Source organism: Meles meles, chromosome 7, assembly GCF_922984935.1.
Source record: "Meles meles chromosome 7, mMelMel3.1 paternal haplotype, whole genome shotgun sequence".
NCBI lineage: Eukaryota > Metazoa > Chordata > Mammalia > Carnivora > Mustelidae > Meles > Meles meles.
Genome location: NC_060072.1, coordinates 137,263,775 through 137,288,527, shown reverse-complemented (window position 1 = coordinate 137,288,527; position 24,753 = coordinate 137,263,775). Strand labels below are relative to the sequence as shown.

General features: G+C 40.0%; 1 protein-coding gene across 4 annotated transcripts in view; it reads left to right on the top strand.

Annotated features, from left to right (window-relative positions):
- Nucleotides 1–24,753, top strand: part of MPP7 (MAGUK p55 scaffold protein 7) — a 306,784-nt gene that overhangs the window by 55,491 nt on the left and 226,540 nt on the right. For all 4 annotated transcript variants that reach the window (XM_046012744.1, XM_046012745.1, XM_046012743.1 and 1 more), the window contains one exon: nucleotides 19,552–19,713. In XM_046012744.1, the coding sequence (XP_045868700.1) occupies nucleotides 19,677–19,713 (37 nt within the window). In that variant the 5' untranslated portion in view covers nucleotides 19,552–19,676. The remainder of the gene's footprint in view (nucleotides 1–19,551; nucleotides 19,714–24,753) is intronic.

Here is a 24,753-nt window from a genome sequence, read left to right as displayed (position 1 = left end):
AGACACCCAGCTCTGAGATAGGAGAGGCCCGGAGACTTGCATGTTCTTTTCTTTCTTTCTTTTTCTTTTTGAGAAAACTTTTAATCACAAAAATTTAGAACACATAGAAAAGTAGAACAGTACCGGGAATACCCCTGTGCCCACCTCAGAGCCAACAATTGGTAACACTGTGCCTCTTGCGCTCCTGTCTCTTTCTCCTTCTGCCCCTGCCCCCTATCTGTCTATTGAAGGGTTTTAGGTAAGTCGCGGAGCTCCGTACTCTACATCCCTAAATGCTTAAGCAAACCTCCCTCCAAAATAAGGACATCGGGGAGAGATGTTCAGGGGGTATTTGGGCGTAAAGATAATGGCTTCTGTTTTATCCAGTAAAAGGTGCTACATAGGATAAAGGCTTGGATTGACGATGACCAATTTGTGGTTATATAGTACTGTTTTGGGGCGATGGCTATACAGTAAGTGCTATTAAATTTTAAATAGAACTTAAAAAAAAACTTCGAAAAGTTTTTAATCAGAAAACGTTTTCAAATACAAGAGTAGACAGTGGGCAGTGTTCTTGGCTGAGGCAGTGGTCTATGCCTGGCTTCCCGATGGAAGGGAAAAAATGGTGATTACAGAGGAACTGGCCCGCCAAGGCCCTTGAACTGTGCGAAGGCCCAGATCAGTGGATGCGCGTGGGAGAAAGCAGGTGTGCGACGAGCACAGGTGTGATCCAACCCACGTGTGACCAGAGAGTGCCAAGGAGGCAGGCTGATCGGTGGTGGGGAGGGCAGGAAGCTGGAAATGCCAAAGGGCACGGGACATAGATGGCAGCCTTTAATGTCTTTAATTAGTTAGGGAAGCTGCCTCCTCTACCTTTGGCCTACTATGTGTTGTTCCTTACGATCAGTGGGATCAGCAAGGCTTCCTCCTCTGGGCAGGACAACCAGGACCCGGGATAAGGCATAGAACATCTTGTATGATAAGATCACAGCTGAAATTGGTGGAGATTCCGGTGTTCAGTCATTCATTCTCTCATTCATTCAACCAGTAGGCACACAGCAGTGAGCAGCACAGTGAAAGCCTACCCTCTGGTGGCTTGTGTTCGACTAGGAAGGACTGAACAACATACCAGACACATGAAGGACAAGTCACAGATTGTGATAAGCTCTGGGGAACATTAAGTGAGGGGGGGATCTGGGTGGAGACTTCCGAAATGGAGGCCCAAGGACTCCACTAAGATGCCATTCGGGGAAAGACCCGTGAAACTTGAACCATTTGAGCGGTGTCGATGTGCACAGTGTGTCTCTTGCCTTTCCTCGTGTGGCCTGTCTCAAGAGTGTGTGACTGGGAAGTGACCGACAGCTGGTGTCCTTGTGGAATTTAATTTTTTTTCTGTTCCTGCACACACTGTTTTTTGTTTTGTTTGTTTTTAGTCAGACTTCTCAGTCAGATTCCTCTAATCCTAAAAATTCTTGACCTAAATGAACCGTAGGGTAAGTTTTCTCCCTGTCGCATTGTATGTATCTTTCCAGGGTGTGTGCGTGTAAGACATTGTGTCTGTGAACGCACTCAAAGGCGTTGCAGAGTTCTGTGAAAGGTTCTCCTGTGTAAACGTTTCCCGTGGTTTTGAACAATGACTGGCGTGTTACTTTCCTTGGCAACTTAATTTTTGTTCCATCTTCACAGGAAACTTTGGAAATGGTAACGTTTTCTCCTTTCCATTTATTTGTTTCACTCTGGAAATGAATGTAATCCGTTTCAGAGCTGTGATATGCAAATTAAGGATTTGCAAAGTATGGTCAGTAGATTCCAAGAACTAGTATTAATGGAATTGAAATATTGATGTAGTTGAGGAAGTGAGCATTCAAAGGTATATGAACAATGAAATACAAAGCTGTCCTGGGGTGTAATAGACTCCAAGGCCAAGATTCTCTACCATGTAATTTATGAAGGGCCAATACAGAACAGATTCCCTTTTAGTTAATACAGTGTTTACTATTTTTCCATATAAGAGTAGGGTTTTGAATTGTTCTTTAAGGGACTTATTCCCTTTTGTTTTCAGTTTTGGAAACCATTATAGTAGCTGAGTATGTTAGCAACATAAACTCCTGTGCAAGAAAGTGAGGATTTCCTTTAAGAGTGTAAGGACAGATTCCTGTGGAGGAAAACCAAATTTAATCTAAAGTTGTTTGTATTATACATGACCGATGCTTTTGAATTGCATATCTTCTTTTATCACTATCTGTGATGGCTTTAAAAATGCATATGTAAATATGCATTAACCACCACTGGGTAATAACATTTAGGTCACCTCTTTAGTGCTGTCCCTCATTACGAAATAACAGTTAACATTGACGTTCTAAATAATATTTTACAAATAAGAATTGATTTTTGGGGGCGCCTGGGTGGCTCAGTTGGTTAAGTTTCTGCCTTCGGCTCAGGTCGTGATCCCAGGATCCTGAGATCAAGCCCTGTACCAGGTTCCCTGCTCAGTGGAGAGCCTGCTTCTCCTGCTTGCTCCTGCTCCCTCCTCTCTCTCTCTCCCAAAAAAAATAAAGCCTTCAAAAAAAACCTCATTTTTGGAAAGCTTATTTTTTATAGCCCTATTTTAGGGCCTGAGAAACTGACAAAACTAGACAGTTGGCATGATTTCTGTTGTCAAGTGAGTAAATGTGATATCATGTTTATAAATACCCAGATTCATTGCAGATGTTTTCAGGAGACTCTGTTTTTAGAAACTACTGGGTTGAACCACACGGTATTAATTAGTACTTGGTAAATACCAATGTAAATTCTTAGACTAAATGATTTATTTTATTTAAAAATTGTACCATTGATTTTTTACAACTGGCCAGTATGTCAGGATAGATTAGCAGCAACAACTCCAAGCGCAGATGTTCCTTTCTGGCTCATGCTCTCTGTCCAGTACACACTGGGGGGCACGTAGCTCCATGTTGTCTTCTGTCAAGACTTGAGCTGATGGAGGCGCTGTTCTCTTGGACATTGGACTGCTCTGGAAAGAGGACATGTAAGATGCTCTCAGTGGCTCTTAAGTGTGACGTTCTGAGAGTGACAAACCTGATTCTTTCTTTTTATTGTTCTAGGCAGGTCCCATATGCCTGGAAGGGGAGAGATCACAGGAGTATTGTGGGGTAGCAGCTCTGTCTACCCACAGTTAGAAAACTGTGCAGAGTAATTGGGTGTCATGAAGTTTACTACATTGTCTACTTCGGTATAGCAACTGGGTTGTCATTAAAAATGGTAGCGATGGTTGAAACCATTTATTATACCCCAAATTTATCATCTGATTCCGTGGTATTAGTACCCGCTCTCTGACAGTGTTTAATTGTGAGTTTAATTACAAGAATGATTTTTTTTTTTTAAAGATTTTTATTTATTTGAGGGGGAGAGAGAGAGCAGGCTCCCTGATGAGCAGAGAGCCAGATGTGGGCCTCGATCCCAGGACCCTGAGATCATGACCTGAGCTAAAGGCAGAGGCTTAACCCACTGAACCACCCAGGTGCCCCTGATTGCTTACTTTGTTTCTTAGAAGTTTTTAAAAGATTTCATGTGATGCCATTTATTTTTGTTTACTTTTGTTGGCTGTGCTTTTGTGTCATATCCAAGAAATTGTTACCAAATTCAGTGTCATGAAGCTTTTCCCCTGTTTTCTTTTGAAGAGTTCTATAGTTTTAGATCTTATGTTTAGGTCTTATTTCATGTTAATTTTTGTATATGGTATATGTTAAGTATCCAACCTATTTCTTTTGCATGTGAATATTCAGTTTTGCCAACACCACTTGTGGAAGAGATTGTCTTTTCCCTACTGAGTAGTCCTGGCACCTTGGTTGAAGATCATTCAACTGTGTCTGAGAATTTCTTTTCTTGGGTTCTGATTTCTGTTTCATTGGTCTGTATGTCTGTCTTTATGCCAGTACCACATTGTTTTGATTACTGTAAGTTTGTAATATGTTTGGAAATCAGGAATTGTGCGGCCTTGAACTTTTTTCTTCTTTTTTGATATTGTTTTGGAGTTTCAGAGCTCATTGAGATCCCATATGAATTATAGGGCAGTTTTTCCATTTCTGCCCCAAAAAAAATTAGGATTTTTTTTTCAGATTTTTATGTTTATTTTCCAAGTTTTAAAACACTCAAACAAAACATTTGCAGGGCACATCTGGCCAGTGGACCCTCTTGGTCACCGGTGCTCCGTAGCTCATGTCAATCCTTCTGAGATTGAGGAGAATCTTAACCTCCTCAAACTGGTCTTGGTATAAGAGCAGGAAAGAAATACTTTGAGAACAGCAAAAAATTAGGATTTTTAATAAGGATTATAATGAATCTGTAGATTGCTTTGGGTGCTATGGACATTTTAACAATTTTAAGTTTTCCATGTTGTGAACCCAGGTATCTGTGCACTTATTTGCATCTTCTTTAATTTCTTTCAGCAGTTTTTGCAGTTTTTCAATCTCTGACCTTCCTGGTTGAGTTTTTTCCTAAGTATCTCATTCTTTTTGATGCTGTTGTCAATATGAGTGTTCTCTTAATGTCCTTTTAGGGTTGTTTATGGTTTGTGTTTGAAAACTCAGTTGATTTTTTTGTGTCGATTTTTGTATCCTGCAACTTCGCTGAATTTGTTTAGTCAAATCTAATAATTTGTATGTGGAATCTTCGGGGTTTTCTGCATATAAGATCATGTAATGTCATCTGTGAATAGAGATAATTTTCCTTCTTCCTTCCTGTTGTGGCTGCCTTCTGTTTATTTTTTTTCTTGCCAAATTGCAAAGCAATTATGCCTTCTAGTGATACGTTGAATGTTAAGTAGTGAGAGTGGACGTCAGTGCTTTGTTCTAGAAGAAAACCTTTCAGTTTTGGAGCATTGAGTATGGTGTTAGCTGTGAACTTTTTATATATGTCCTTTATGATATTGAGGTAGTTTCCTTCTGTTTCTTGTTTATTGTTTTAATCGTGGAAGGTGTTTTATTCAAATGGTTTTTCTGCTTGAATTGAGATGATCTCATGTAGTTTTCCTTCATTTGACATGGTAGATCACATTTTCGTATGTTGAACCATCCTTGCATCCCTGGATAAATCCATCTTGGTAATAGTGTGTAATCCTTTTGCTGTGCTCTTCAGTTTGGTTTGCTAGTATTTTTTTAAGGACTTTAAAATTGCTGTTCATCAGGGATTTTGGTCTACAGTTTTCTTGTCGTGTTTTGTTTGGCTTTGCTATCAGAGTAATGTTGGCTTCCGAATGAGCTTGGAAATGTTCCTTGCTCTCCAATTTTGGAGAAGAACTTGAGGAGTTTTGCTGTTAATTCTTTAAATGTTTAGTAGAATTCTCTAGTGAAGTTATCTGGGCCTGGGCTTTAATTTGCTGGGAGATTTTTGATCACTGTTTCAGTCTCTTTATTAGATATTGGTCTGTTCACATTTTAAATTTTTGTTCACTTTGTGGGTTGTATGTTTCTAGGAATTTATCCATTCTAGGTTATCAAATTTATTGATATATAGTTGTTAATAGTCTGTTAGGATTCTTTTCATTTCTGTGACATCAGTTATAATGTCTCTTTTTTTCATTTCAGTTATTTAAGTCATCTTTTATTCTTAGCTAAGCATTTGTTAATTTCATTGATCTTTTGAAAAAACCTTTCGTTTCATTAATTTTCTGTTCTCTTTCTCATAGCTCTTGCTCTAATAATTTCCTTTCTTTGCTTACATTGTTCTTTTTCTAGTTCTTGAGTTACAAAGTTAGGTGATTTTTTAGATTTTTCTTTTTTTAAAAATGTGTTTTTAGTTATAAATTTCGCTCTTAGCACTGCCTTCACTATATCCCATAAGATTTAATATGTTTTGTTTTCATTTTTATTTGTCTGAAGATATTTTCTAATTTGTTTGATTTATTCTTTGGTCCACTGGTTGTTTAAGTGTGTGTTGCTTAATTTCCACATATTTGTGGATTTTTATTTTTCCTTCTGTTTTTGATTTCTGATTTCATTCCATTGAGGTCAGAAATGATACTTGGTATGAATTCAGACTTCTAAAATTTGTTAAGACTTGCTTTGTGGTCTAACATGTGGTCTGTCCTGGAAAATGTTCCATGTGTGCTTGAGAAAAATGTGTATTTTTTTGTTGAATAGAATGTTCAGTCTATGACTGTTCAGTGCCTTTGGTTTATAGTATTGTTCAAGTCCTCTCTTTCCTCTTTGGTGTTCTGTCTGGTCATTCTCTCTATTTCTGTTGTAATGACATTGAAGTCTTCTAATATTACTGTGTTGATGTCTGTTTCACCCTTCAATTCTGCCAGTGTTTGCTTCATATATTTAGGAGTTCTGATGTCAGGTGTATACATATTTACAACTGTCAAACCTCTTGGTGAGTGGACCCTTTTGTCATTATATAATGTTCTATTTTGTGTTTTGTTAGTTTTTTAATTAGTCTATTTTGTCTACTAATATGGCCACCCTGCTCTCTTTTGGTTAGCGTTTGCATGGAATATCTTTTTTCCATCCTTTCATTTTCAGCCTATGTGTATCTTTACCAAAGTGAGTCTCTAGTAGACAGCATATGATTGGGTGTGTGTGTGTGTGTGTGTGTGTGTTTCCCTTTAATCCATTCAGCTACTCTATGTATTTTGATTAGGGAGTTTAATACATTTACACTTAAAGTAATTACTGATAAAGGAAGGTTTTTTATTCCCATTTTCTTAATTGTTTTCTGTCTTGTAATTTTTTTGGTCCTCATTTACTTTATTACTGCCTTTTCTTTGTGTTTTAATGAGGTGGCCTTTTTTTTTTTTTTAGTCACATGCTTTCGTTCCCTTTACATTGGTTTTTGTGTATTTTCTATAGATTTTGTGTGTGTGTTTAGTTTCCATAAGGATTACATAAAACATCTTCAGGCTTTAACAATCTATTTTAAAAGAGCTCTTTTTTTTTTTTTTTTTTTTTTATTAGAGGGAGAGAGAGAGAGCGAGAGTGAGCACAGGCAGACAGAGTGGCAGGCAGAGACAGAGAGAGAAGCAGGCTCCCCGCCGAGCACAGAGCCCGATGTGGGACTCGATCCCAGGACGCTGGAATCATGACCTGAGCCGAAGGCAGCCGCTTAACCAACTGAGCCACCCAGGTGTCCCTAACAATCTATTTTAAACTGATAACTTTAATTGCATACAAAAACTCTACTCCTTTACATCTCTGCTCCCCATGTCCCCACTTTATATTACTGGTTTCACAAATCGCATCTTCTTATATTGTGTGTCTCTTAACATAGATTTATACTTTAATGCTTTTGTCTTTTAAATTCTATTAAAGAATTTAAAAATGATTTATATACTAACATTACAATGCTGTAGGATTCTATATTTGCCCAAATATTTGCCTTTGCCAGAGAGCTTTATATTTTCGTATGGTTTTGCGTTGTTGTTTTAGCTTAAAAGCCTCCCTTTAGTATTTTTTGGAGGGCAGATCTGATGGTGGTTGACTCTTATCTGGCTGGAAAAGTCTTAGTTTCTCCTTCATCTTTAAAGGATAACTTTACAGATATAGTATTCTTGGTTGGCAGTTCTTTTCTTTAAAGCATGTTGAATATACCGTATCACTGCCTTCTGACCTGCAGAGTTTCCACAGAGATATCGGCTTTTAGTCAATAGATGTTCCTTTTTGCATGATGAGTCCCTTTTCTCTTGCTGCTTTCAAGATTGTTTTTTTTCTGTAATTTTTGACAGCTTAATTATAACGTGTGGGTCTCTTTGCATTTACCCTCATTGGAATTCATTTAGCTGCTTGAATATACATGTCCACTTTTTCCTCAAATTTGGAAAATTTTCAGTCATTGTTTCTTTAATAGGTGCTCTATTTCTTTCCTACCTCTCCTTCTGGGTCTCCTGTAATTCATATGTAGTCTTTTTGTGGTGTCTTATATGGCTCATAGGCTCTCTTTACTTCCCTGCATTTTTTTTTTCATTCCTCTGACTCAGTAATTTCACATGTTTTCTAATTTGCAGATGTTTTTTGTTGTTGTTGTTCTGCTTGATCAAGTCTGAAGTTGGATCTGTCCAGTGAATTTTTCAGTTTAATGTTGTATTCAACTCCAAAGTTTGTGTACCTTTTATTAAAGTTTCTATTTTTGTGTTGATACTCTTATTTTGTTCATGCATTGTTTCCCTGATTTCCCTGATTTCATTCCCTGATATCTATTCGTGTTGTCTTTTAGCTCACTGAGCATCTTTAGAAGGATTATTTTAAATTATTTGTCAGGTAATTCATAGCTTTCCATTTCTTTAGGGTTGGTTGTGGTGCTTTATTTTTCTCCTTTGATTGAACCATCTTTCCCTGTTTCTTTGTGGGTCTTTTGATCTTTTTTTGAGGGTTGGGTGTATGAGAAGACTGTGAGCTCTTCTCGTCTTAACTGACTGGCTTCACAGAGTGTAAGACCTTCACTAATCAGCCTGGCTGAAGATCCTGTGAACCTCTCAAACTCTGGGGACAAATATTTTCTGGTCTTGTGTGTGTAGTTTCTGAGGCTTTCTTTTGTTTTCTCCTTAAGCTGCCATAGTCTCTTTCCTCTCTTTGGCATCTGTCTGTGACGAGGAGGTCTCCCTGATGCTCTTGCATGCCCCAGTGCTTCACCTTCTTCTGAGCAGCGTCCAGCCTGGCATCCAAATGATCCTGCCTTCCTATGAGCCTTATAGCCAGGCAAGAGAGAAACCTAATTCTTCGGGCATCCCCTTAGCATGCCAAATCATTGAATGCATGTTCCTCTTTTCTCTTCCCCTCCCGTAGGGAGAAACTAGGTATTGATTGTTTTCCCCCCTTAACTGTGCTTTATTGCATGAGAGAAGGGGATTAAGGTAGGGAAATGCGATGAACTCTTGTCTGTTCACTGTGGCTTTTTTTGGCTTTTACTCACCTGGGTGATAACAGCTGCTTAACTGGTTTCTGGAGTTGTCTGAGACCATTCGGTCTTTATATTGTTGTTAAGTTTCTTCTAAGGAAACAAGGGCCTGAGTTTTTCTCTGTTCCACCATCTTGCTGATGTCAGCCCCTGTACACGTTTGGTTTTTAACTCCAGTCACCGTTAGCATATTTTACCTGTGTTACCTACCACGCCTACACAGATAATCACAGCTGTGTTACTATTAGAGGCCTTACTGCTAAAGGGCTATTTTTGGTAACTTATAATTTGATGTTAAATGTGGTTCTTTAATAAACATAAGTTTATTCTGTTTTGGGGTGTGTTAATTTTTTTTTCTTTTCAAGGTTTTATTTATTTGGGAGAGAGAGTGGGAGCAGGGAGGGAGCAGAAGGAAAGGGAGAAGCTGGCTCCCCGCTGAGCAGGGAGCCTAATGCGGGGCTGGATTCCAGGATCCTGGGATCATGACCTGAGCTGTGGGCAGAAGCATAATGGACTCAGCCGTGCAGGCGCCCCTGTGTGTGTTAATTTGAATAGGAAGTAATAGATAATTTTAACAAGGGTTGTTTTGTTGGCTGGTTTATTTTTAGGCTTTTTGTGAAATTTTGAAATTACTAACTATAAATTCTAGTCAGTGCTGTGGTGACATTTTGTTAATAAGAAAGATTCAGTAGTGTCTCAATCACGTTCTTGGACTTCTAACAGAGTCCCTTGTTTACAGAACATAGAGGAATAATATCCTTAGTTGCCTTTCAAGATGTGATAGTTTTCTGGAAATATCTATGGCTATAATAAACAGGGTATGGTCTTCGAAGATGCCGTGTAGTCCTGAGTGTTCAAAATCCAGGGATTGAAGCCTGGGAATATTGTTTTCTGAAATTACCTAAAGTTTTGGGTGGTCAGTCAGAGAAGGCAAGATGCCAGGGGACTGAAGAGCAACCTAGAGGTTGTGGACACGGAGTGGGTAGTTTCCTTATAGAGAAACAGCATAAAATAAGGCTATTAAAGGAAAGGTGGTGGGAAGGGGGGAGGTAATCATTGAGCATCTGGTGTGTTTCCAGTGCTTTAGATTGATTTCATTTAGCCGTCACAAAAAGTGAGTCCTGTAGTATTTCCATTCAGCTAAGAAGACTGAATGGGAAAGGTTAAATCAGAGAGTTGCGGGGCAGCATTGGGTAGTGTGATTGGCGGAATGGGCATCAGATCCATACATATTGGCATTAGAATCTGTTTAAGCTGTGGGCTTAATTTGCTTAAAATTCAGTGTCCTTGTCTTTAAAATTACTATAGTGCTTACGTTACAGGATTGTTGTAGGAATTAAATGAAAACATGCATGATGAGTTTTTAACCTAATGTCTGGGAAATTGTATGCACTCAATTAATGTTATTTGTCACTAGCAAATATAATTATATTTATATGTAAATATGTAAATATATATATATGTTGAGTTTTTAACTTAATGTCTAGGAAATTGTATGCCCTCAATGTTATTTTTCACTAACATTTATATACGTATATATTTATACTTACATAAAAATACATGTGTATTTATATTTACATATATATTATATAAGTCTGTATGTATAAATATATATGTATAGATATTTGTATTTGTATGTTTATACATCACATATAGGTACACACACACATATATAACTTACATTGGTATTTTATTGGTTTCTCAAGGTCTCATTCCTTGTAAATTGAGCATGTAGTACGTGGTCTCTACATACTGATCAGGAGACTGGTCTCTCACCAAAGCCTGTATTCTTTTCATTGTAGAAACTTGAAAAGTTTGCTAGATTGGAGGAAATGAGAAGTAGCGTGATGAAAATGAGGTCGAAGAGTGCTAATAAAGCTGTCCTCTGTTGATTGGCTGCTCTAGGTTAGGTGTTTTACTTCTGTCATTGCATTTAATCTCATTAAATAGCCTGGCCAAGACCAGCGAGTCGGTATGGCAGAGCTGGTCTGTCTCATTTCAAAATCTGTGCTCTCATTCGGTAGTGCTCTCTCCCCGTAGGTAAACTAATGAGGTTATTCTGATCTGGAAGGGAAAGGGAGCCCTTGGAGGGTTGGAACTGGTCACACAAAGTAGGACTTCTGAATGAGGTTCGTTACACACTTTTTAAGGGCACATGATGATATGGGTTCCATCCCTAGGGAAATCTAGTGGGGGATGAAAGCTCAAGAAGGATGGAAAATTATGTTGATGTAGATAGAAGATTGGTTTTTCCAATAGGGAGGACGTAAGGGAATGCTGATGGAATGCTGGGATGGATCTGGAGTTGAGGCTTGGTCAAGGAGAAGACGAAGTTACCATTCTCCCCTGCTTCCAACAGTTAGAGGAGAGTGCCAAAATACAGGGGGGGAAAGGGTCATTGATGGTTAATGGTATAATCTTGAAGACTATCCAAGACTTTTTAGTAGTGGGTCGTAGAACATAGACGATGAAAACAGTCATCATCAGAAAAGAAGTGTCCCACTGTGAGAGGCGGTGGGGGGGGGCGTGGAGTGCACAGCATTAGAAAGGCCGCTGGTTTTACTTGAGGGCGGTCTGAGCGAAACCCCTGGGGTCTTGATGCGCTGATTTGCTGTAGATGGTTTGCCTAGTCTAGAGTGAGGTCTTAGCTTGCAAATGTCATTCATTACACCCGTGCCACCAGGTGGGGGAACCTGAGTGAGCGAGCGTGACAGTGTGTGCCTTCTCGCCGAGAACCCTGATCAGGAGCAACCCTGACCTGTGTGGTTAGTGCCCCTTTCGGGCAAGTGTGCCAGGCCTCCTTGCAGACTTTCCTAATGGCTTTAAAGCTTGGGTGTCTTCACCTGGGGGTTATAAAACAGCATTTCCCCTCTTAAGTCTTCAGAGTTTTATAGGATTCCTTCGGAATTTTATTTTTTTCTCTTGCTTTGGTATTTTCCTTTCCATTTGTAGAAAGGAGATAATAGGAATTTTGCGTTATGCAATAATTGAACCCTCTTGGGTTGGTGAAATGTGGGAAGGCAGCTATGCTCACCACTATACCACCAACGCAGACCCATGGGTTGGTGAAATGTGGGGTGTTTTTAATCTTTCATAATTTTCCCCTTTTCCTTGAGAGCCAGGATTTGTGTTTGGTTGTATAAAACATATTTACTTACATACAGCAGCTACCGTGTTACCAGTTTTAAGTTAGTTCTAATTTTCTTGGTGTACTCACAGATTTTAAGATTCTTGGACTAGACAAAATTCAAATGTGATTTTTGTGTATGGTTAGGAACTGCATAGTTTAAAAACCTAACAGTGGAAGTTGTTTTTAAAAACTCCTTTCCTTTCAATATTTAAAAAATAATCAATAAAAATGTTACTGGAAAGTATGCTACTCTTAGATCTTTAAGGGACCAGCAGATAGAGTATCATGGCCTAGAATGGTGCTCAGCAAACTCTGCCCTCTCTGTCTCTGTAAATATTATAGGAACAAGGTCATAACCAAACTCATATATGTATTGCCTGTGTTGAGACAGAGACCATAGGGACCACAAAGGCTAAAATAGTTACTGTCTTTTGTAGGAAATGTGTGCTTCTCCCTGGCATAGAATAGTACTTTCCACTTTCAGGGTCTCTGGACATCTTTACATCCTTACAGATTATTAAGGACTCCAAAGAACTTTATTTATATGTATTTTGCTGATGTTTACCATATTGGAAATTAAAACTGAGTCATGAAAAGGATTATTTCAATTCGTTTAAAAATAACGGTATTAGGGATGTCTGGCTGGCTCAGTCAACAGAGCGTGTGACTCTTGATCTCAGGGTTGTGAGTCCCAGCCCCACACTGGGCTCAGAGATGACTTAAAAATAAAATAACAATATTAAACTTGTTACTTGGTAACTGAAATAACTTTTTTTTTTTTTTTTTTTTTTTTAAAGAGAGGGGGATTTAGAGAGAACGATGAGGGAGAGAATCTTAAGCAGGCTCCATGCCCAGCTCAGAGCCTGAGGTGGGGCCCCGTGATCCTGACCTGAGTCAAGATCAAGGGTTGGACATCTAACTCTCTGAGCCACCCGGGTGCCCCAGAATAATATTACTATGAAAAATAACTTGTTTCCCAAAACAAAAGCTTTGGTAAATTGGAAATTTCTCTGGTGCCTAGATCAGTAGACCGCCATTTTCATATCTGTGCATACTTTCCATCTGTTGCTGTATGATTAGGTGGAAGGACAAGAAGAGAATGACACAGGTCCGCAGATGGAAAGAGGGACGAGTGTTTTGATGGCCCGTACAGTGAATTGTGGAGATTCTTTGATACAACACCAAAACTGGTTGCATGGTTGTTTATTAAAGAGAGTTGCAATGTGGGATCTGAAAGTGTATCGATAAACTTACCATATTGCAACTGTGAAATCCATTGCTCCGTCTTGTACTTTGAATGTATCTTTTATTCGTGCATGATTTTCTCATATCACATACTGATATTTTAAAAAATATTGGTTCACAATCCGCATGTAGACAGTATTTTTTAAAAAATCACATGGCTTAAAAAAAAAAAAAGAAAAGAAAAAAATCACATGGCTTAATATCGCCACTGATCTCAGAAGAGCCTTTGTGTGTTGGGAAGCTGCTGGAACTATGCAGACTGGGGGCTGGGTTCTAGTGTGTTTGCATTTCTCGGCCCCTCGCAATGTGAGGCCAAGGCAGCCTCTCATGGACCTGAGTTTTATGCAATTACATTTTTTGCTCGAAGCTTCTATTTTATCATTAGCAACGAATATTGTCAGTTTTTTTTTTCAAAGTCTCAGATTTATTTCATTCATTTTCAAGAAAATGTTTCCCAAATACCCAGTTAAGGGGAATAGCTGAATAACTTGTCTTTCCGTTGTTCTTTTAAGTAAAAATAGTTTTCTACGAGAAAAGCGACTGGTTTGGTTTACAGTAACCATCACACAGGTGTTTTTCTTTGAGACAGACATGACTTCATTTACGGCAACAGCTCTTTCTGTGTACTTCTCATTTCATCACACCGAACACTAAAAAAGATGGATGCTGGAGAGGCAATTACATAGGAATTTGATTTAAGAACCTTTTACTCGATTAAGAACATTCTGGAGTGAACATTTTTTCTCTTTCTCCTCCTCCCCTGTCGTTGTCGTCGTCTGTTTTAATGTGGGGGCTTGGCACGGAAGAGCACGAGGACGAATAATTCCAGTCTGGTTCTAGCAGTTTCTCCCACCATTACTTTTTACCATCAGTGCGGATGTCGACACAGTACGAAAGGCAGATGGCATCTCGGTATTTTTATGAAAATAATCTGACCTCATGAACCCCTCTGAGAGGGTCTGGGAGACCACTGGGGGTCTGCAGACCTCACTCAGAGCTGCTGGTGTAAATGGCATAAATATCATTTTAGGTAAGTGGATTTATGCCACTTAGTTCTGGGTTGCCTCCTCTGTTGTCTTAACAGGTACGATTTATGAAGTTTTCAATAATGTTAACAGATACCGGTTTGCTGCTTGCATTGGCTGACATGTAACTCGTAAATCTTTCATATCGAGCTTTAAAAAAAAATCTGAGTTTCTCCTAAAGATTTTTGTCAGCATAAGGAGGGGAAACAGCAGACAGAGAGAGAAGCCGACTCCCCGCTGAGCAAGAAGCCTGATGTGGGACTTGATCCTAGGACCCTGGGATCATAAATTTTTTAGAAAAAGTTTGTTCTTTGTGTTACTTTATTGCTCTCTCTGATTTTGAAAGTGTAGCTTAGAGTACTTGTAACCGGTGAAGTAACCTGCAGTTGGATTACTGGGTATAGTTACTGTCTCCTGAAACAGTAGCATATTAATAGGATTTTTAAGTATTTATGATGAGTTAATTTAAAGTTTTCATGTTGGGGGCACCTGGGTGGCTCAGTCCGCTAAGCGTCTGACTCTTGATTTCAGCTCAGGTCGTGATATCAGGGTCATGAGACTGAGCCCCACGTTGGGCTCTGTGCTCAGCGTGGAATCTGCTCGAGATTCTCTCCTCCTCCCTCTGCCCCTCCCCCTGCTCACAGTCTCTCTTACTCTGTAAATACATAAATAAAATCTTAAAAATGTTTTCATGTTCTTGCATATTCTGCCAGATTGAGAGGAACTGTGTTTGGAAACTAGGTCTGCCATTGATTTCTTGTTCAGCTGCTTCAACTTCGTGGGTCTGTGTCATGTTGTGGTTTATGACAAGAAAGCTATGTTTGGTTTTGCCTCCCATTTTTGGCACAGAGCTCCTCAAACCCTGGGTGATAAGAGTCACAAAGGTAATCTTATTACTGGTGATGTGCCTCTTGCAGTCACACCTGCGATTATGGGAACACCAGTGCCTTTTGTAAAGCTGCTGAGAGTGGAGGCTGGTCGCCGGTGGACCAGCCTTGGTTAGAGAGTTGAACTTGGAGTCCAGCCTCTGGATACGTGTGAGGGGCTAGAGGCAGCGTCAGTCACTGATGGCCAGCGATTGAATCAGGCATGCCTATATAAGGAAGTCTCCATAAAACCCCAAAAGGACAGAGTTCAGAGTGCTTCTGGGTTGGTGAATGGGTGGAGGTATGGGGGAAGTGGAGGGGGGCACTTGGGAGAAGGGATGTCGGGGGGGGGCAGCTTGGAGGTGGGGTTGCGAAGAGTCATGCACCTGGAAAGAGAGGGCATGGGGAGCCCTGTGCTCCTTCCCACATACTTGCCCTGGTGTCTCCTCTATCTGGCTGTTCCAGAGTTGCATCTTTTTATAATAAACTGATGATCTGGGGCGCCTGGGTGGCTCAGTGGATTAAGCCGCTGCCTTCGGCTCAGGTCATGATCTCAGGGTCCTGGGATCGAGCCCCGCATCGGGCTCTCTGCTCCGCTGGGAGCCTGCTTCCTCCTCTCTCTGCCTGCCTCTCTGCCTACTTGTGACCTCTCTCTCTGTCAAATAAATAAATAAAATCTTAAAAAAAAATAAAATGATGATCTAGTCAGTAAATGTTTTCTTGTTCTTTGAGTGGCTCTCGCAAATTAGTAAAAATCAAGCAGGGATTCATGGGAACCTCTGGTTTATAGTGAATTGATCAGAAGCACAGGTGACCGCCGGAACTTGCGGTGGACAGGGGGGCGGGGGCAGTCTTGTGGGGCCGTGCCCTTAACCCGTGGGATCTGATGCCATCTGCAGATGGCAAGTGCCAGAACTGGATTAAATTGTAGGACACAGCTCGTGCCGCAGAATTGCCTGATGTGTGGAACACCGCAGTTGGTGTCAGAAATGGTGTTATGTAAAGTATTGAGAGGAAGAGGAGTGTTTATTTCTTAATATACACACAGGAGGAGTGTATATTTCTTAATAGTTGTGTGTGCATATGAATGAAATTTCTGCAGATGGCTGTTTCTCTGGGTGCAATGAGACCATTTTTGCTTTACTGAAAACTCCAAACTTTCTGCGACAAACACTTGCACTTCCGTGGTTGACCATTAGATGTCAGGAGTGCCACGGGAGCCCTAAGGGTTACCCAAGGCCAGTAGAAACTGAACATTGTAAGCTCGTAGACCTTCACATATTTCACTGTTTCCACATGATCGATGCCAGAAGAACTCGATACTGTGTGATATATAGAAGCAAGGTGCAACTGGAATAATGAAATTTCAAAAATAAGCCTTTTTAAAGGAGGGTTGTAATAGTTCTATTGGGTATTGTAAATGTTTCAGGTGCACTTGATATCGCTGTTGGGTTCCTGGCGTTTGGGTCTCTCTCTTTTTTATGGAAAGATGGATTGAACTTCAATTTAAGAATATTCGGTAATCCCTCTCAGGACGTACCGTAACAGCTGGTATTTTGGTGTTGTAGTAAATCGATTCCATACAACAGTCAGTAGTAATTACGGCTGGGTTCTGACAAATTCCAAAGTATTTTCAATAAATTTAGCCAAAGAAAATAACATGATCACTACAAAAATTTAGCTCAGTTTGAGAGTTAAACCCAGCAACTCTGCTTTGTTGCACAAAATAGTAAGCATTTTTTACTGGTTGGGATTTTATCAAACCATTTGCTTTTTATTAGTATACGTAGATATGTTCTGAGAAGATAATTACTTTGTAGCATATATTTCTTAAGTAATACGACTTTGGAAAGAATTAATCTTGGGTGTTCATCATAAAATACAAAGTGAGGAATGCCGAGGCCTTTCATAAATGGCTTTTTGTGTACAGCACCAATATTAACTCAGAAGGATGTTCTGCTGTGGGGATGTAAGGTTGTCTCAGAAGTAATAGAATGATATAAGATCACTTACTATATATGGTGTTTGTGGTTTATAAAAGTAAAGCATTGTACGATCTTTAAGGTGTGAAGAAGGGGTTAGTATCTATGGCATAGACTGTTGTGCATATATTTCTATAGTTAAGCAATCTATACTATTTAAATTATGATTTTTGGCATAAAGAGCTTAAATTATCTACGTAACACACACACACACACACAAAGATAACTATCTACCCACATGCGTACACATATTGCCCTAATGGTAGAAATGAGTGTGCGTACGCTTTACAAATTTCAACCGTTTCCTCCCTTTTTTTTCTCATCAAAACAATAGTCTTACTGAGTGCCTTCTTTAAATCATGTATGGTCTGTTTCATACAGACCGTAATTAGGGAACACTTCTATGTAGTTGAATTTTAGTCCTGATTTTTAGAATAATTTATGAAAGCAAAGCAGAGTTGCCTCTTAAAATTATTGGGGAAAACAGCCTCAGAGATGGGCATTAATGAACCTTTGTCTTTCTCACTTATTTTTAGCTTCGTGATTTAGAGTTTATTTGGTCTTTAACTGCCTTCATATTTTCAGTTAACAGTCTTCTCTGCACACTTTATCAACCCTTGTAATATGAAACAAAATGCAGGCCACCGCATTAGTTAGTTTTGGTTCAAGATAGTCTCTTTGGTGAATTTTTTCATACTAACGTTCGCTTTGATAGTCAAGCTAATTTAGAAGGTTTTAATAGAATTTTGCAGCTCACACTTTTTCAAGTGAAATTTGGCAAGCCCGTTATTCCTTATTCTGTAATATGAATCAGCAATTTAAGGGCTTCAGAGGTTGAAGTGAGCCAGTTTTTCGAGTGTTTATAATATCTGTTTTTCTTGTTAATATATGTTAAAATATGCTTTTAAATTACTGAATTTGCTTTATAGAGAACTGGGGGAAAATGCATTAAAAATGGACTTAAACACATTGCGTGGGTCTTCTGATTTCTTAAAAAACGTAAATGGAGTGTATTTTCCGCTATTAGGCAGCAGTGGTCCAAATTTAAACCACATGGACTTCTCCTAGGTGTCAGGCCAGTGTAAATTTTAATCTTGCTACTTTCTTTTATGTTTTCATTTTATAATCTCATTGCCTGAATTAAACAGCTCCAGTCACAAAAGCCAGCATTTCTTGTTCGCTGGTCACATGCCAGACGCTGTGTTGTGAGTCTTAGCGTATTTAATTAGCAAACAATTCTAAATTGCTGTTATCTCCATTCGTATAGACGGAAGTGAAGGCCGCAGTAAGATCAAATACATCGTCCAAGATCACAGTTTAGCAGGCGGAAAGATTAGGCCAGACTCTGGAGTCCTTGCTCCTCTGATAGGAGACAACAGCGCCGTATTGGGTATGGCGGGATAACCTGTAGTTAAAACAACTTCTGAAAAAAAAATTGGTATTTTTTCAAAGTGCATCAAGATTAGCTTTTTACTAAAAGAACTGACTTGTGTGTATTAGCGTGGATCGGGAGGCCTCGTTTAGATTGCTGACACTTCTGCGACTCCCTAACATTTTCTTTCTTTCTTTTTTTTTTTTTAATTTATTTACTTGACAGAGATCACAAGTAGGCAGAGAGGTAGGCAGAGAGAGAGGGGGGAAGCAGGCGTGGGGCTCGATCCCAGGACCCTGGGATCATGACCTGAGCCGAAGGCAGAGGCTTCAACCCGCCGAGCCACCCAGGCGCCCCTAACATTTTCAATTCTAGTAGTTTGTCCAGGTGATTGGCAGTTTCAGTTAGAGGACTTGGCAGTGGCGTATTAGGATGAGCTAGTTAACAAATCACAAGTGTGTTTATAAGTCGTGGACCATCGACAGAGTCTCCATTCTGCATTAGAAATACAGTGTGGAATCACAGTAATAGATTGAGAGCATCTTAGAATAGCACTGGCGTGAAAAACCTTCTTTACGGGGCGCCTGGGTGGCTCAGTGGGTTAAAGCTTCTGCCTTCAGCTCAGGTCATGATCCCAGGGTTCTGGGATCGAGCCCCACATCGGGCTCTCTGCTCAGTGGGTAGCCTGCTTCCTCCTCTCTCTCTCTGCCTGCCTCTGCCTACTTGTGATCTCTCTCTGTCAAATAAATAAATAAAATCTTAAAACAAACAAACAAACCTTCTTTACATTCTTAATCTGCATCCAGCAGCTCTCAAAGCAACTGCAAAAATGTTGCAGGAAGCCTTGATACATGCAGGAGGAGCTTTCGTGGTTTTAACTAGAAATTTCACATCCAAATCAAAAACTCTCACCCTTCTTTCTATGTGCACCTAGCGTGTAGACAGATTTGGAAGAATGGTTAAGCGTGTTGGAATAAGAACTCTGAATTAGTTGTAGATTGTTGCAATTTAGTCGCCTTCCCTATTACTATTTTTAAAGTGTTTTTCTTCTTTTTTTTAGAAACGGCCTGCTTGATATATAAATCTTGGTCGACAGCGTGGCTGCAGGCCACTGGACTGGAATTCTCCGTGGCTTTCTAAGTGGAGAGTGTCTGGTGTGTGCTGTCCTGGCCTGCGGCTTGCATCATGCCAGCCTTGTCAACAGGATCTGGGAGCGACGCAGGTATGTGAGCCCACGAGGGGCGGGTTTCCGTCCATCGTTCCTAAAATTTTCTTGTTCACCGTGAAAAACTGCATTGCTTTAAGTGAGCGCAGATGGATCAGGCCTGCTTTTCTGGAACCCGCGTGAGGGGCACAAAATCAATTCAGATGGATCCTTCCAAGATAAGAGTTGTCAAAGGACCTAGTGGCTCGTGATGATGCCCTCCTACGGCCTTGCCTTTTGGAATACTGCCATGCATTTAAAGTGCTTTTTTGAAAAAGTGAGTGTTTTAAAGCATACGAAAAAGCGTGCCAAATACCGTGATAGTCCTGTTATCCTTCACTCAGATTTGATAACAGGTAATGAACTTTCCTGCCATACTTCAGACCCCTCACTTTTTTAAGAAATGAAACAAGGGCGCCTGGGTGGCTCAGTGGTTAAGCGTCTCCCTTCAGCTCAGGTCATGATCCCTGGGTTCTGGGATCGAGCCCCGCATTGGGCTCCCTGCTCGGGGAAGCCTGCTTCTCTCTCTCTCCCACTCCCCCTGCTTGTGTTCCCTCTCTCGCTGTGTCTCTGTCAAATAATTGAATAAAATCTTTAAAACAAACAAACAAAAAAAGAAGTGAAACATAGTCTCTGTGTACCATTCTGGCATTTTCTTTCTCCCTATCCCCACAGGTCAAAAAACTAATCCGAAGTTGATCTATGTCGTTAAGGGTTTCAGTTAAAACAAACAAGCATAGTTCACCTCATCATCAGTGGTGAGATTTAGTGGTACTTGGAATAAAGGATTCCAAGAAAGAAGAAACTCATGTATGTATGTATGTGTGTGCAGAATCCTGTCCTCCTGACCTGTTTCAGGGAGGTATGCGAGGGAGGTTGGTGCCCCTTTGAAGTCTTATTCTGGGATCAGCACTTTTTATTTTTCATTTAAAAGAAATTTTAATTAGTTAAATTTTTTTTTTTTTTTTTTAGTTTGGTCAGCACACAATGTTATGTTAGTTTCAGGTGTACAGAGTAGTGATTCAGCTTCTCTGTAGGTTATGCTGTGCTGCCCACAAGTGTAGTTGCCGTCTGTCGCACCCTAACACTGTTACGGTGTCATTGACTGTATTCCTTATGCTGTGCCTTTAAGCTCCTGGGACTCATTCATGCCATCACTAGAAGCCTGCCTCTCCCACCCCGCTTCCCCCATTTTTTTTTTTAAAAGATTTTATTTATTTATTTGACAGAGAGAAATCACAAGAGAGGCAGGCAGAGAGAGAAGAAGGGAAGCAGGCTCCCTGCTGAGCAGAGAGCCCGATGTGGGACTCGATCCCAGGACCCCGAGATCATATGACCTGAGCTGAAGGCAGCGGCTTAACCCACTGAGCCACCCAGGCGCCCCCGCTTCCCCCATTTTGCCCATCCTCCCAGCCGCCTCCTCTCCCGCAACCATCAGTTAGTTTTCTGTATTTATAGGTGTGAAAATCAGCACTTGAAAAAAAAAATTCGTGGACCTTTCGCCAAACTATTAGAACAGAACGTGAGCAGGGATGAGGAACTATGCCTTGCATTTTTTATTTTTATTTTCTATTTATTTATTTATTAAAGGTTTTATTTATTTATTTGACAGACAGAGATCACAAGTAGGCAGAGAGGCAGGTAGAGAGAGAGGAGGAAGCAGGCTCCCGGCTGAGCAGAGAGCCCAAAGCGGGGCTTGAACCTGGGACGCTGGAATCATGACCTGAGCCGAAGACAGAGGCTTTAACCCACTGAGCCACCCAGGCGCCCCTACGCCTTGCGTTTTAAGACACCTTCAAAAGAAGTGGCATAGAGTGTGACTAAATGTTCTGTGTGTTGCACTGACCGTCCTGAATTTGGTTTAAGCCAGTGCCGTTCTGTAAGCAGCTGCGATGGCGGTCTTCGGCGCGGGCAGTTACTGGCACCATAATTTTAACAAAGCTGAGCCACAAATTTGGAGTTACCCTTCCTTGCTCTCTCAAGCATATCCGTACGTACCTTTTGGCAAGTTTTGTCTCGTCTTTATCCGTCTGTAATGATTTTTTCCACTGTAATTTACACTGAGGATTAGTTTTTCTTAGGAAGTGATTTTGATTTTCAAATACATAAAAATCTTTTTTTTTTCTCAAGACATTTGCTTGGAAGCCAGGTCATTTGGAAAAAATTTTTTTGCTTCGTTTTAGTTTTTATATAGTGCTACATTGTGTTCCTCTATATAAAATGAATGATTTAACTTTCCATAGTGGTTTGGGAAATTATAGATGAAATTTATTTGAACCATAAATTTACTGCTGTTGTGTAGTGAATAAGTTTTATGCCTTGCTGTTCGCCAAAAATGCCTCAATTTAATTGAATGCAAAATATTGTTGCTTACAGCTATCTCGAGGAATGATTAAAATGGAGTATTTGTAGTTCATAAAATGGAGTATTTGTAGTTCATGGGGGGCAGTCGAAGGGTCACTCATGAAAATAACAGAGGCTACTCAGAATTGGAAAAGGACTTTCCCCACATAGCTGGCTTACCTGGTGCAAATCTCAAGTGCCCGTGTGACTTATACCTGGCTTTGTGATCTTTTTTGACCCATATGTCCCAGCAGGGTTAGAGTCAAGCAGAGAAGACGTGCCTGTTGCAAGAGAAGCTCCAGCGTTCAGGGAAGCTATAGTGCGTGGTGCATGCAGGAGACGCTTACTGTTCCCTTGTAGTTCCTTGCAGACCAGATACAGTTTACCAGTCAGGGGTCTTTCTCACCCTGGACAGTGTTGCTTAGCAATGTTCTCTCCTGGGCACTGAGCTGGAGAGCATAACCGAAGATGCTCATGCAGCAGGAGAGAGTGGCTCACAGCCACTCCAGTGCCCATAGCACTCAACATGGGAAACTACTTCCAAATACTTGCGGTGTAAAACTTAGCCCATTTCTCCCCCTCCCCTTTCTACTTATTTCACTAAGGAAAAAAGTGTTTAATTACACAAGGAATCCATAAAAACATCCTCCTTGTCAAAGATGCGTAGATAAAAAAGGAAAGAAATTTTTTACCCACCCTTAGCCTGCCCCCAATCTCATTTTCTTTCTCCATTTGATGAATATCCTTCAAGAACATTCTGTACGTTCAGCAGTTATATATGGATGTCCAGAAATAATACTGTTTTAGGTTGTTTTGTTCTTTTTAATCAGATTCTGTCATACTCGGGGTTGTTCTATAATGTTCTCTCCTATATCAAGTAATGTCTCAGAACTGTATTTCCATGGGGGGGTGTGTGTGTATGTGTGTGCGTGAGTGTGCACACGTGTGTATCTTTATAACTTTCTATCTGTACATACCTCTGTATATCTACCTCATTCTTTTTTTCTTTTTTAAAGATTTGATTTATTTATTTGACAGAGATCACAAGCAGGCAGAGAGGCAGGCAGAGAGAGAGGAGGAAGCAGGCTCCCTGCTGAGCAGAGGCTCGATGTGGGGCTCGATTCCAGAATCCTGGGATCATGACCTGAGACGAAGGCAGAGGCTTTAACCCACTGAGCCTCCCAGGCGCCCCCCCCCCCCCTTTTAAAGATTTTATTTATTTTCTACCTCATTCTTTTAAACCAAGGCATACTTTTCCATAATATCACAATTCAGTGAACCATACTTCTGTTGACGAAAGACTTGGCTTTGCTCCTTTTGTTACATTTTGGAAGAAAAGATGTAAACATTAAATGGATGTTTCCAAATTGTCCACCAGAGTGGCTGAAGCACTCAGTGTCCCGTGGACAGTGCCTTAAGGATTCCTTCCCCCATGTTCTTGCTGAGCTTCAATATCACAAGCCTTTATACTTTTTCCCCATGATAAAAATGGGTAAAACATGGTATCTTAAGTGTTAAATGTGCATTACTATTGATACTGAACATATTTCCATTTGTTTAATGACCAATTTGTTCCTCTGATGTGTCAGTTCATATCCTTTCCTTTTTCCTATTATCATTTTCTTAACGTTTTTACAGAATGTCTTTATTTGTGTTTTGTATTTTATGGAGCATTTTAGGTTGAACATCATTTTTTCTGGTCAACCATTTGTCATTTTGTTCTTAAATAGTATCATTTCTTTTATTGAAGTTGTTAACTTTTATGTGGACAAATCAATCTTTTCTCTATGGTTAATGGTTTTTCTTGCCCCCCCTCATGCTTTCCTACCTACTGCAAGGTCATGAAGATGTTCTCTAAGATTTTCTTCTGATAATGAAGATAGTTTTTACACCTTTGGAATTTTAGTGCAACTGTGATTTATATGTGGAGTGAAGTCGTATTCTAATTTTATTTCCCACGTGAATAGCCAATGGTCTCCAGATCACTTAATTCAGTAGTTTGTCCTTTCCACATAAAATTGTAATATCCCCTCTGTTGTATACCAATATTGCATATACATTCTGGGCTTTTTTTCTTGGCTTTTAAAAAAATAATTTTAATGGACCTTATGTTTCAGAGCAGTTTCAGATTTACAGAAAGATTATGAAGATAGTAAAAAGTCCCAGTACACCTTATACCTTGTTTTCCTTGATTATTAACATCTTACCTTAGTTTGGTACATTCATTTCAGTTAGTGAATCAATATTGATACACTATTATTAACTATAGTCTGTATATACTTTATTCAGATATTCTCTGTTTTCCCTTTGTATATATGTTGTATATTAATCTCTCTATATAATACATTGTGTGTATGTGTAATTTCAGTAGGCTTGGCTCTGAAGGTTTCTCAGACTTCCTTGTCTTTGGTGACCTTGACCCTTCTACAAGTACTAGTCAGGTGTGTTGTGGAATTCCTCTCTCTTGGAATTTGTCTGATGTAAAGTGCCATTGTTATTGTATCAGGGGTAAGGGTACATACTGTCAACTTGACCTATGACTGTCAATGTTGGCCAACAGGGCAAAGCGGTATTTGTCCCGTTTCTCCACTGTGAAGTTTCTCTATTTTCCATTCTCATTTCCCATTCATCTTTTCCCATTTTTTCCTTCCTGTTCTGCTTGCCGGGAGGTCTCTCTGTGCAGCACCCACTAGAGTAGTGTGTTTATGCTCCCCC